This window comes from Chelonia mydas, chromosome 10, assembly GCF_015237465.2.
Source record: "Chelonia mydas isolate rCheMyd1 chromosome 10, rCheMyd1.pri.v2, whole genome shotgun sequence".
NCBI lineage: Eukaryota > Metazoa > Chordata > Testudines > Cheloniidae > Chelonia > Chelonia mydas.
The window spans coordinates 38,093,349-38,105,681 of NC_051250.2; the positions used below are offsets into that span (position 1 = coordinate 38,093,349).

At 47.3% G+C, this 12,333-nt stretch overlaps 1 protein-coding gene across 1 annotated transcript; it reads left to right on the top strand.

Annotated features, from left to right (window-relative positions):
- Positions 1 to 3,920: 3,920 nt before the first annotated feature.
- On the top strand, positions 3,921 to 10,172 carry EME2 (essential meiotic structure-specific endonuclease subunit 2). Its single transcript, XM_043523386.1, has 2 exons — positions 3,921 to 4,784; positions 9,080 to 10,172. The coding sequence occupies exons 1-2, from the start codon at positions 4,451 to 4,453 to the stop codon at positions 9,226 to 9,228; spliced, it is 483 nt and encodes a 160-aa protein (XP_043379321.1). The 5' UTR covers positions 3,921 to 4,450; the 3' UTR covers positions 9,229 to 10,172.
- Positions 10,173 to 12,333: the final 2,161 nt, after the last annotated feature.

Consider the following 12,333-nt stretch of genomic DNA (forward strand, 5'->3'; position numbering starts at 1 on the left):
GAAAAGTTGAATCGTCACTTGGGCCTCTGGGTTGATGAATTTGGGGTCCACTAAGGATTGGTGGATAGCTGACATCTGTGCTCCAGTGTCCCTCCATGCAATAACCTTCTTCCCACCCACATTCACAGTTTCCCTTCGCTCTGAGGGTATCTGGGAGGCATCTGGGCCTGGAGACCTTTGGTGTGATTCTGGTGTAATGAACTACAATCTGTTGGGGTTCTTGGAGCAGTTGGCCTTCACATGCCCCAGCTCGTTGCATTTAAAACATCGCCAAGCTGACTGGTCGCTGGGGCGAGGTGGGTTGCTGGAGACTGGTGTGGTGGGACAATAAGGTGTTTGGGGTTTTCCTTGAGGTGTAGGTGGGGCCTGGGCTGCCCCCAGTGGTAGGGTGTTGTTTCGGGTTGCCCCTTCTGATATCCGCTCCAACTGCTACTAGCTTTTTTCTTTTCGGCCACCTCCACCCATTTGGTTCCGATCTCTCCCACCTTGATTTCAGTTTTGGGCTTCCCATCTAGGATATGTTTTTTTATTTCCTCAGGAATACCTTCTAAGAACTTCTCCACTTGCATTAGGAAAGACAGATCTTCCAGAGATTTAACACTTGCTCCTGATATCCAGGCATCCCAATTTTTTACAATGTGGTAGGCGTGTCGGGAAAATGCTACATCTGTTTTCCACCTTAGGGCTCTGAACCGCCGATAGGCATGCCTGGGTGTTAGCCCCATTCGAATTCTGGCCTTTTTTAAAAAAAGTTTGTAGCTGTTCATGTGTTCTTTAGGCATTTCAGCTGCCACCTCTGCTAAGGGTCCACTGAGCTGCAACCTCAGCTCCACCATATACTGGTCTGTAGAGATGCTGTACCCAAGGCAGGCCTTTCGAAATATTCTAAGAAGCCCTCTGTATCATCGCCTACCTTGTAGGTGGGGAATTTTTTGAAATGGGGAGCGGTACCTGCAGAAGGACTGTTAGGGTTATCTGGTAGACCCAGCTTAGCCCTTTCCAGATCTAAGCACTTCAGCTCTAACTCAATATCCAAGCGTTTCGCCTCTGCCTTCAAGCGGTTTGCCTCCATTTCCGTCTCTAAGCATTTCACCTCTTTCCTCTCCTCCGCTTCCAACTCCAAGCACTTTAGGGCCATTTGTCTTTCATGTTCTTTCTGTCTCTCTTCAGCTTCCAATCTGGCTAATTGTGCAGGAAAGAGTGCAGGAAAGCACAAAATGACCGGGAGGAGAGGTGGTGGGCTGAAGAGAGTAAGTGGTGGGCTGAAGAGAGGGCTGAAGCTGATAGGTGGCAGCAGCATGATGAGAGGAGGCAGGATTCAATGCTGAGGCTGCTGGAGGATCAAACTAATATGTTCCAGCGTATGGTTGAGCTGCAGGAAAGGCAGCTGGAGCACAGTCCACCACTACAGCCCCTGTGTAACCAACTGCCCTGCTCCCCAAGTTCCATAGCCTCCTCACCCAGATGCCCAAGAACATAGTGTGGGGGCCTCCGGTCACCGAGCCACTCCACCCCAGAGGATTGCCCAAGCAACAGAAGGCTGGCATTAAATAAGTTTTAAAGTGCTATGTGGCCTTGTCCTTCCCTCCTCTGCCATCCCATCCAGTGCTTCCCTCCTCCACCACCCCTCCCGGGCTACCTTGGCAGTATTTGTACCTTGCCCTATTTGTGTGATGAATTAATAAAGAATGCATGAATGTGAAGCAACAATGATTTTATTGCCTCTGCAAGCAGTGATCGAAGGGGGAAGGGGAGGGTGGTTAGCATGCAGGGAAATAGAGTGAACCAAGACGGGTTGGGGGGGGCGTTTCATCAAGGAGAAACAAACAGAACTTTCACACTGGAGCCTGGCCAGTCATGAAACTGGTTTTCAAAGCTTCTCTGATGCGCACCGTGCCCTCCTGTACTTTTCTAACCGCCCTGGTGTCTGGCTGTGCGTAACCAGCAGCCAGGCGATTTGCCTCATCCTCCCACCCTGCCATAAACATCTCCCCCTTACTCTCACAGATATTGTGGAGCGCACAGCAAGCAGTAATAACAATGGGAATATTGGTTTCACTGAGGTCTAAGCGAGTCAGTAAACTGCACCAGCGCGCTTTTAAACATCCAAATGCACTTTCTACCACCATTCTGCACTTGTTCAGCCTGTAGTTGAACAGCTCCTGACTACTGTCCAGGGTGCCTGTGTATGGCTTCATGAGCCATGGCATTAAGGGATAGGCTGGGTCCCCAAGGATAACTATAGGCATTCCAACATCCCCAATGGTTATTTTCTGGTCTGGGAATAAAGTCCCTTCCTGCAGCTTTTGAAACAGACCAGAGTTCCCGAAGATGCGAGGGTCATGTACCTTTCCCGGCCATCCCACGTTGATGTTGGTGAAACGTCCCTTGTGATCCACCAGTGCTTGCAGCACTACTGAAAAGTACCCCTTGCGGTTTATGTACTCGCCGGCTTGGTGCTCCGGTGCCAAGATAGGGATATGGGTTCCGTCTATGGCCCCACCACAGTTAGGGAATCCCATTGCAGCAAAGTCATCCACTATGACCTGCACATTTCCCAGACTCACTACCCTTGATATCAGCAGATATTTGATTGCGTTGGCTACTTGCATCACAGCAGCCCCCACAGTAGATTTGCCCACTCCAAATTGATTCCCGACTGACCGGTAGCTGTCTGGCGTTGCAGGCTTCCACAGGGCTATTGCCACTTGCTTCTCAACTGTGAGGGCTGCTCTCACCTTGGTATTCTTGCACCTCATGGCAGGGGAAAGCAAGTCACTAAGTTCCATGAAAGTGGCCTTACGCATGCAGAAGTTTCGCAGCCACTGGGAATCGTCCCAGACCTGCAACACTATGCAGTCCCACCGTCTGTGCTTGTTTCCCAGGCTCAGAATCGGCGTTCCACCGCATGAACCTGCCCCATTAGCACCATGATGTCCACATTGCCAGGGCCCATGCTTTGAGAGAAGTCTGTGTCCATGTCCTCATCACTCTCGGCACCACGCTGACATCGCCTACTCACCCGGTTTCACTTTGGCAGGTTCTGGTGCTGCATATACTGCTGGATAATGTGCGTAGTGTTTAATGTGCTCCTAATTGCCAAAGTGATCTGAGCGGGCTCCATGCTTGCCATGGTATGGCGTCTGCACAGAAAAAAGGCGGGGAACGATTGTCTGCCATTGCTGACAGAGGGAGGGGTGGCTGACGAAATGGCTTACAGGGTTGGCTTACAGGGAATTAAAATCAACAAAGGGGGTGTCTTTATATCAAGGAGAAACAAAAACAACTGTCACACAGAATGGCCCCCTCAAGGATTGAACTCAAAACCAATAGGACTACCAGCCATCCTCATCTCCTGGCTGCTCGCCAGAAGATGGTGCAATACGACTGCCGGCAGAACTAAAAAGAATGACCTGGTCAAGTCATTCCTGTTTTAGTCCCTGCACCCATGTCTGCCCAGGCGCTCATTACCAAGGCAGCCAAGAGCACCTCAGACATGATGACGATGGTTATCAGGCCTGTTGCACCGTCTGCTGCCACAAGGCAATGAGCTGCTGCTGTGTAGCAATGCAGTACCACATCTGCCAGCACCCAGGAGACGTACGGTGACAGTGAGTTGAGCAGGCTCCATGCTTGCCGTGATATGCCGTCTGCACAGGTAATTCAGGAAAAAAGGTGTGAAACGATTGTCTGCCGTTGCTTTCACGGAGGGAGGGAGGAAGGGAGGGCCTGACGACATGTACCCAGAACCACCCACGACAATGTTTTTGCCCCATTAGGCATTGGGATCTCAACCCAGAATTCCAATGGGTGGCGGAGACTGCGGGAACTGTGGGATAGCTACCCACAGTGCAACGCTCCGGAAGTCGACGCTAGCCTCAGTACTTTGGAAGCACTCTGCCGAGTTAATGCACTTAATGCATGTAGAGCATTTTGTGTGGGGACACACACAATCGACTATATAAAAACGATTTCTAAAAAAACGACTTCTATAAATTTGACCTAATTTCGTAGTGTAGACATACCCTGAGCCACTTGTTTGTCGTAAACTAGGATTTACTTCCTATGAGAGGAATTTAGGTTTTTAATTAATCCTTTTTTCTTCATTTTTAATTAAAACTAACCTAAGCAAAACAAAATGTATCACTTAGGTAAATATTTTTAAAATAAATAAGTTTAGTGCATTCATATATTAGAAATTGGTACAGAATATTGAGTGTGTCTGCATTTTCTAAGCAAACAATGTTAGTCTTTTAGGTAATTAGAAATGCTGAAGAGAAAAATAAAACCATGGAGGAAAATTCAAAGAATCAATCCAATGGCAAAACCGACAGAGTTATCAAAAGAGCTGCTGCCTGGGAAATTTCAGATTCTGACGCAGACAGTGAGGTTGAATCATGTCAAACCAGAAATGTTACCCTGATGCACCCAGCTGCTGATACACTGGATCATGGCATCTGTGATCATGATGCACAAGAAGAGCCGAAAAGCTGTGTGTGTCAGTGAGTCTAAAGAGCTAGTTTTGCCAGCCTCTCCTCAGCAAGTAACTACATCCTCTCCAAGCCCAAATAAAAGGAGGAGAAGGAGAACTCCAGAGGAAATAGAGGCAGGTCAGGCAAGAGCAGAACCAAGGAAACTCAAAAGGGAAATCAAGAAGACAGAAAAAGAGAGGAGAAAAGCAGAGGAGGCACTAGAAAAACAGAGGCGAAGGGAAGCTGCTGATGCCTTGAAGCTGCTTCTGCCAGACCAGTGTCTGAAGTACATGACTGTCTGCATAGACCTAGGTAGGCAGTCTCTGAACTAGCTTTGATTTTTCTCCTGGCATTTATTCTAGGGATCTCACTGTGCTAATACCACCCTCTACTATGAAGGTGGAGATTAATTTAAAATGGGAGGGAGTGCTATCTCATGGTTAAACTAGGTGACCAGGGTTTCCAAGTTCTATTCCCAGGTCTTCCATTAACTTGCTGGACGACCTTAAGTAAGTCATTTATGGGCACATTTGTCAATGTTAGCTACTGATTTTGGTTGCCCTCATTTTGGGGTGTTCAACTTCAGACACCATTTCAAGGTGATGAGTAAAGCCAGCTCCCGTTAGAGTGATGGGTGGTAAGTACTTGTAACAGTCACATCCAAAGTGCCTTTAGATGTGCACCCAAATTCAGTGGCCACTTGTGAAAAATGAAGCTTTAACTTCTCTGTGCCTTAATTTCTCAATGAGTAAAATGGGGATGATAATGCTTCCCTACATCATGACAGGGGCTGCAAGGGTTAATTAATGTTTGTAAAACACTTTGAGATTGTCAGCTGGAAGATACTGTAAAAGGGTGAAATATTAGATTATTATAATCGGTTCTTTGTTAATGTCGCATTTGCTGGAATTCACTTGTTTGTGTGTTTTGGCATTTAAATTTTCAAGTGTTACAGCTTGTTCAAGTTCATACAACTAAACACTGTCAAAGTGTGTCTTGCTGAAGTAGTGCTTGGGTTAGCAAGAAGATAGAGATAAATTCAGGTTAGTTTGACTGCATTTTTAAACTCTCAGGCCATCAGGCAGTGTGACTCTGATCTAGTTTCAGTGCATAGGGCTTCTATGCCACTGGGTAAGTAGTTAATGTTCTTTCCCCCAAAACTGGCCATTACTAGGCACAGACTATTAAAAAGACAAGGAAGAAAATGTGAGTTTCAGAGCTGATTGCCTGTGTTATATCTTATCTAGAGTCCACATCTGGGGACACTTCCAAGATAATTGTAGATAACTCTCTGTCTGGAAATGTTAACTCCTGACATGCCAGGCCAGACCATCTTTTGGGCCCAGTCCTGCTCCCAGTATCTCAGAGGAGAGGATAGTACCCTTCTGCTAGTTTCTATTTCCAGCAATGTTATCTTAGACCAAGCAGTGCACAGTATATTCAGAGAGCTCTACAGGTGCCTACTTTCCTGGGTGTAATACTTATTTTAGAAGCACGTCATGAGGATTTAACAAAGTCCATCCACTTGCACTGGCATTTAAAGGGTTAAATAAGCTATCTTATTTGGGAGGCAGGGAATTAAAATGTGGAGCCATTATGGACATAGGATCATAGAAAATAGAGAGGGCAATGACTTATGAGATGCCCATCCTCCTGCCCCTGCAGGATTGGTCCCTGTTTCTTACTTCCTAGAATTTTGTCTTTCCTGGTTATAAAGTTTATTCTCTTGGTAGTAAAAAGTCTTGTCTTATTTTAGCTTTACAAATTGTCACAGTATTGACTATTGTTGTGCCGATTGCCATTCTCCACCCCAGAATTGGCTGCATTTCATTTGCTGTAGGTAAATATACAGAGCTCAATACTGCAATATTAGTCAGGTTGAGTGGGGCAACTTTTGTGAGTTAAGGCTTGCAGATGTAGCATGGTTCAGAAGAAACAAATTGAATGTGATCATTGTAACTCTATCATAATACATAAGCACAAGGGGCCAAATTAAGGTTGCACAGACATTCAAGCATTTCCTAGCTTTTGAGAGCTTCACTTTGCAATTTTAACATTCTTTGAATGGAGGGTTTTAAATGTAAATTCTTATGTTTTTCTTTAAATTAAAAAAACAAAAATTCCATCCTGTAAACCATATTGACTCCCCACAAGGTCATCAGCATCAGAGTTTAAGATCCACTGCGCAGTGCTCTACTAGTTAAGATAACAGAGTAACTGGTACCAGGAGAAGGCTGTATATTCTGTGGGGACTTGCAAGTAGAGGAGGATGGAGACCCACTTTGCCGTTGGGTTTCACCGCTATTTTCTGGAGAGCAGAGGAATGGTGAGATTCAGGAATAATAAATGCAGTTCCAGGTTCCGTAGGAGAGCGTTCCCTAGTGGTTATGCTTTAGTGCAGAGGTGGGCAAACTATGGCCCGTGGAGCCTAGCCCCCAGCCCCTCCCCTGCTGTCCCCCATCCCCTGCAGCCTTAGCTTGCTGTGCTGCCAGTGCTCTGGGCGGCAGGGCTGCGAGCTCCTCCCAGGTAGCACAGCGGCATGGCTGGCTCCAGTCAGGCGGGGCGGCTGCCAGTCCTGCTGCTCTGAGCAGCATGGTAAGGGGGCGGGGAGTGTGGGGGGGTGGATAATGGGCAGGGGGTTCCGGGAGGCAGTCAGGGAACAGGGGGCGGTTGGATGGGGTGAAGGTTCTGGCGGGGGACGGTAAGGGGATGGGGAACAAGGGGGGTTGGATAGGCGTGGGAGTCCCGGGGGGCCTGTCGTGGGGGGTGTGGATAGGGGTTGGAGCAGTCAGGGGACAGGGAGCAGGGGGGGTTGGATAAGGGGTGGGGTCCCGGGCGGGCAGATAGGGACAGGGGATCCTGGAAGGGGGCGGTCAGGGGACAAGGAGCAGGGGGGGTTGGATGGGTCGAAGGTTCTGACGGGGGCAGACAGGGGATGGGAAGTGGGAGGGGGTGAATGGGGGAAGGGGCCAGGCTGTTTGGGGAGGCACAGCCTTCCCTACCTGACATTCCATACAGTTTAGGAAACCCGATGTGGCCCTCAGGCCAAAAAGTTTGCCTACCCCTGCTTTAGTGGTAACTCTTCTGCCTGTGTCTCCTCCAACTTTTCTCTGTCAACCCTCTCCAGCTCCTGCCCCTTTCTCCCCCTGATGCTATTCCTCCCAGCTCCTGCCTGTTTCACCCCATCTTCGGCCAATATCCCCCATGCTCCTATCTTCCCCTCCTACTCTGCTCCTGCCTCTGTCCTCCCCACCCTTCTTGTTCCTCACCTCTCTGCATTAGAATCAGGTGGCTTCCTCCCCTTCCTCTTTGGTGCCTGGCTGCCAACCGGGAGAACATTGAGGGCACAGGAAAAACAGGGCTTGGTTCCTGTGGCACAGTGTCCCACAGCAATTGCAGGGAAGGTCCTGGTCAGCCACAGGAGGGAGCATGCTCAGTTGTTCCGCAGGGATGGCATATGCATAGCCATGTAGGAACAGTGAGGAGATGAAGAATGCTCAAGGTAGAGGGAATCTTTGGACATACTTAGGTGCCAAATTCAGACAGGTCTCTAATGAGCATGTGCTAACTGTGACTTTTTTTTTGAGGCTTATTACTTGGCCAAATTGGGTGAATTTTCACAGGAATAGCAAAAGGCGTGTCTCTGACACCTAGGGTAACACTCCTACCAAATTTCAAGCCCCTATGATGAAGGATGGGGCATAAGAGCTTCTCAATGAAAATGGTTATAGGAAAATTTCTAATATGGATAACAATGTATTTTTCCCTAGTCCTTGTTCTTGGAAATGGCTGAACCATTTTTGCTGAAACTTCCCATATAAAGTCAGCCTGAGACAGGCTCCAGATGTGAAAAATTTCATCTCTGTATAATTTAAGATTGGCAAAGTTATAAACAACTGTAAATGGGGTCTTCTAAGGGAAAGAATAAGGCAACATTAAGTATTGGTGTCCCTACTTGTGCTGATTGTAATTAACAGTGTGTTGTAAATTTCTCTATGAGATAATCATGTGACATGCAGCATGCTGTATTCAGAGACCTGCTATTCAGTGTTCAGGCTTGAAATAATGATAAGAATGGTCATACTGGGTCAGACCAAAGGTCCATCTAGCCCAGTATCCTGCCTTCTGACAGTGTCCAATCCCAGGTGCCCCAGAGGGAATGAATAGAACAGGTCATCATCAAGTGATCCATCCCCCGTCGCCCATTCCCAGCTTCTGGCAAACAGAGGCTAGGGACACCATCCCTGCCCATCCTGGCTAATAGCCATTGATGGACCTATCCTCCATGAATTTATCTAGTTCTTTTTTGAACCCCGTTATAGTCTTGGCCTTCACAACATCCTCTGGCAAAAGGTTCCACAAGTTGACTGTGCTTTGTGTGAAGAAATACTTCCTTTTGTTTGTTTTAAACCTGTTGCCTATTAATTTTGTTTGGTGACCCCTAGTTCTTGTGTTATGAGGAGTAAATAACACTTCCTTATTTACTTTCTCCACATTAGTCGTGATTTTATATCAATCATTTCTCTTCTTTGTGTGGGTTTTAGTTGCTATTTATTACCACTCCCTTTCCTCACCTGATGTCTGGCCTGTTCTCTCTCTCCCTTCAGGTCTACTAGAAGATCCTGGATCAGATGCTTTGATGGAGGCTTTTGGTTCCTTGGAATGTAAATACTACATTGAGTCTCAGGAAGTTCCCTGCAGCATAACCTGGAGGAGAAACACTCCTAACAGTTTCTCCAGTACTGTGATTATCTGAATCCAATTTGTCCTCTCTTCCCTGAGGGGCCTCCTCATATGCCTTATAAATTTAAACTGGCAACAGCTATGCTGTGGGAAAGAAGTTTTGAATTGCATTAATTATTAGTGCTGTCATTTCCAGTAGCCTTTCTAGGCAGGGCTATGGGGTCATCAGCCTCAGATATATAAATTCTGTGTGACCACTGTTAGTTCAGGGAATGGAGTTGAGTTTGATTGTCCTATAGTTTATTTCAAAGTGAGTGACTTTCATGCAACTGGGTGTCATTGTCCCAAGCACATACACATCCAGGATGGACTATGAATCTCTGAAGCAAACATGATGGAGGTCAGAGTGAGTCATTGATTGTGGAGAGGTTTCATATAGAAAAAGATTTCTAAAACAAATTCTGTGTTTGCAAAGCATTCTTGATGGCTGCTGAGGATGTGAACTGCATTGCTGGGGAAGACAGACCGGGCCAGCTGCAGGCTCCCTTGCTGCTGAATGAAGCCTTTGAGCTCTTTAGAAAATCCTGTGGCTGTTTCTGAACATAGGCTGATGGAAATCCTAGGGTATGAAGTTACCTTCTCTCTGATACCAAATGCCACCATAGCAGGAGATGGGGAACCTTGCCAATAAGATGTAATGATCAGTACAGTGGCATTATTCTCTCCCGTGTCCCAGTGCAAGGATTTCAGGTTGGTGAGTTGAGGTCAGTCCTGTACTTGGATGACTGGTTCTCTGAGTAACCCATTAAATGTTGTGGGAGAAAAGCTGGCTGGAGCTGTGACCCAGTGATGCGGTGTGCAATCCAGATGTAGTGTGAACCTTTTGCTTGCTTTCCCACCTTGATCTGGACCTTCCCATCTGTGAATAAGTGGCTGTTGTCCCCAATAAGCTGAATTAGGTGATGTTGTAACACAGACTGCAGCACAGCCAAGTCCAGTTTCAACATCTCTGTCTAGGTTCGTGAGTTTTGTAATTGTCCTGCTCTGTTCCCTGCACCCTCAGTGCTCTGTATTTATGTGATCTGCCTTTTAATCAAGCCATATGGCTTTTTCAGCTCTAACTTCAGCCATTACCTCTTTCCATTCCAGATGGTATGACTGGGCTGAGACCCACCCAATTTAATTTCATTTTGAGCACATCCCAGTTTCAAAAAGTGAAAAATGATTGCCCATATCCCATGAGAAGTTGTCTTTGTTCCCCTAGGATAGTCCCCTGGTGAAGGCTGAAGAGGAAAATGAGGTGCTAGTGCTGGTAGATCCAAGGGACTTTCTTAAGGGTCTCTTTTCTATAACTCAGGTAGTGTAAATCTCTGAACTTGTGTCTAAAGAGAAGTCTGAGGAGAGCTGCCTTTTAACAGTAACACAGGCGGAAGGGGGTTATTCTAGAACTGTATTACAGAATGCACAAATGTGAATGTAGAGAGCTGTGGGCTGGAACAGCCTCTTCTTCAGCAGTTAAGATTTGACCCTGGTACAAAGTATTGAGAATATTTGCAAGAAAATGAGCTGGAGATAGTGCTTGTCCCATTTGTTTTTTTAATGCTTGTAATTGAACTCTGTCATTGCATATTTCTTTTTTTAAGATCTCACTCAGTTCCTTCCAAATTTCAACAGCATCGGGAATAAAACAGCTGTTTCCCTGCATTTTGTTCAAGGCTACAGAAACAGGCTTCAGGGCACTCAGCATGTGTTAAACATTTCTCTTAAGCCCCATGTTGAGAACTTTGGCTGTGACCAGGCCAGCTATTTTTTTATTATTTTGTTCACAAACTGTCATCAGATTAGGCCAGTTCTTGATATAGTGCTCAAAACAGTCCACTACTGAGTTCCATCGCACGCCTTACGCCTATTCCTCTCTCCACCCTGAACTGCTGGGGGAGAAATAATTGAAGGTGGGTACACCCACAATCGTAGCAGGGTCGGGCAATAGGGGGAGGATTAGAGTCCTCACTCCGACCCGTCGGTCGGGGAAAACTATACAGATAAGATACATACAAACTGTCTCGGTACATACACGCCCAGTTGTAGAGGTGCCAGGCCATAAGGGGGAGGGTTAGAGTCAGGGGTGAAAGTAAGTTGAGTGACTTACCAGTACTCTGGGGCCAGCTCTGGCCCCCGGAAGGGGCGGGGCCTACGGTGGAAGGGGCGGGGGTTGAGGGGGTCAGAGCCAGCCCCAGCCCTCCCTGTAAGGTAACTGCCCCCCCCCTCCCCGGGGTAGCAGCAGCAGCCTGGGTCTCTGGGGGCTATTTAAAGGGCCCTGGGCTCCTCTCTTCTACCGCCCTGGCCCTTTAAATAGCCGCCGGAGCCCTGGGGAAACGGCGGGGCTCCAGCAGCTATTTAAAGGACCGGGGCGGCAGAGGCAGCTGGAGCCCCGGGCCTTTAAATAGCCCCTGGAGCCCCCACTACCCCAGGGCTCCGGGGGCTATTTAAAGGGCCCGCGGCTCCCCTGCTTCTACTGCCCCGGTCCTTTAAATAGCCGCCGGAGCCCTGGAGTAGCAGCGGCGAGGCTCCAGTGGCTATTTAAAGGGCCCGGGCAGTAGAAGCAGAGGAGCCCCAGGCCCTTTAAATAGCTGCCGGAGCCCTGCAGCTGCTACCCCAGGGCTCCAGCAGCGGGGCTCTGGGGGCAATCCTCGCTCCTACCCATCTGTCGGGGAAAAATTGCATAAATGAATATACCCTCCGTCGTAGCAAAATTGAGCCCAAAAGGTAGGGGGCTTAGAGTTTCCCCCTCCTGCTCTGTTAGGCAGAGTTCTTTTTAGTGGGTACAGACTTTTGTGTTTTGTAAGTCCCAGCATGAGCATGGGCACAAAAGAGTTATAAAGGTAAAAAATATTCATAAAGAAATATGTTCAGGTGGTATATTCTATGTGAGACCCAACTCTGAAGGATATAGGAGTGTGGGCAAATAGTGGCAGCACCTGTGTAAGAAATGTTTAAAAGGAAACAATCCAAAGATGATACTTTGTTCAAGAGATTATGCCTTTTAAACAAATCTTGCTCTGTTAAACCAAACTCTGAAGGATATAGGAGTTTGGGCAGTGTAGTATTTTTTGTGAGTGATATTGTGGTGATTTCACAATTTTGAAAGAAATGTTTAAGGAAAGGGATCAGGAGGGGT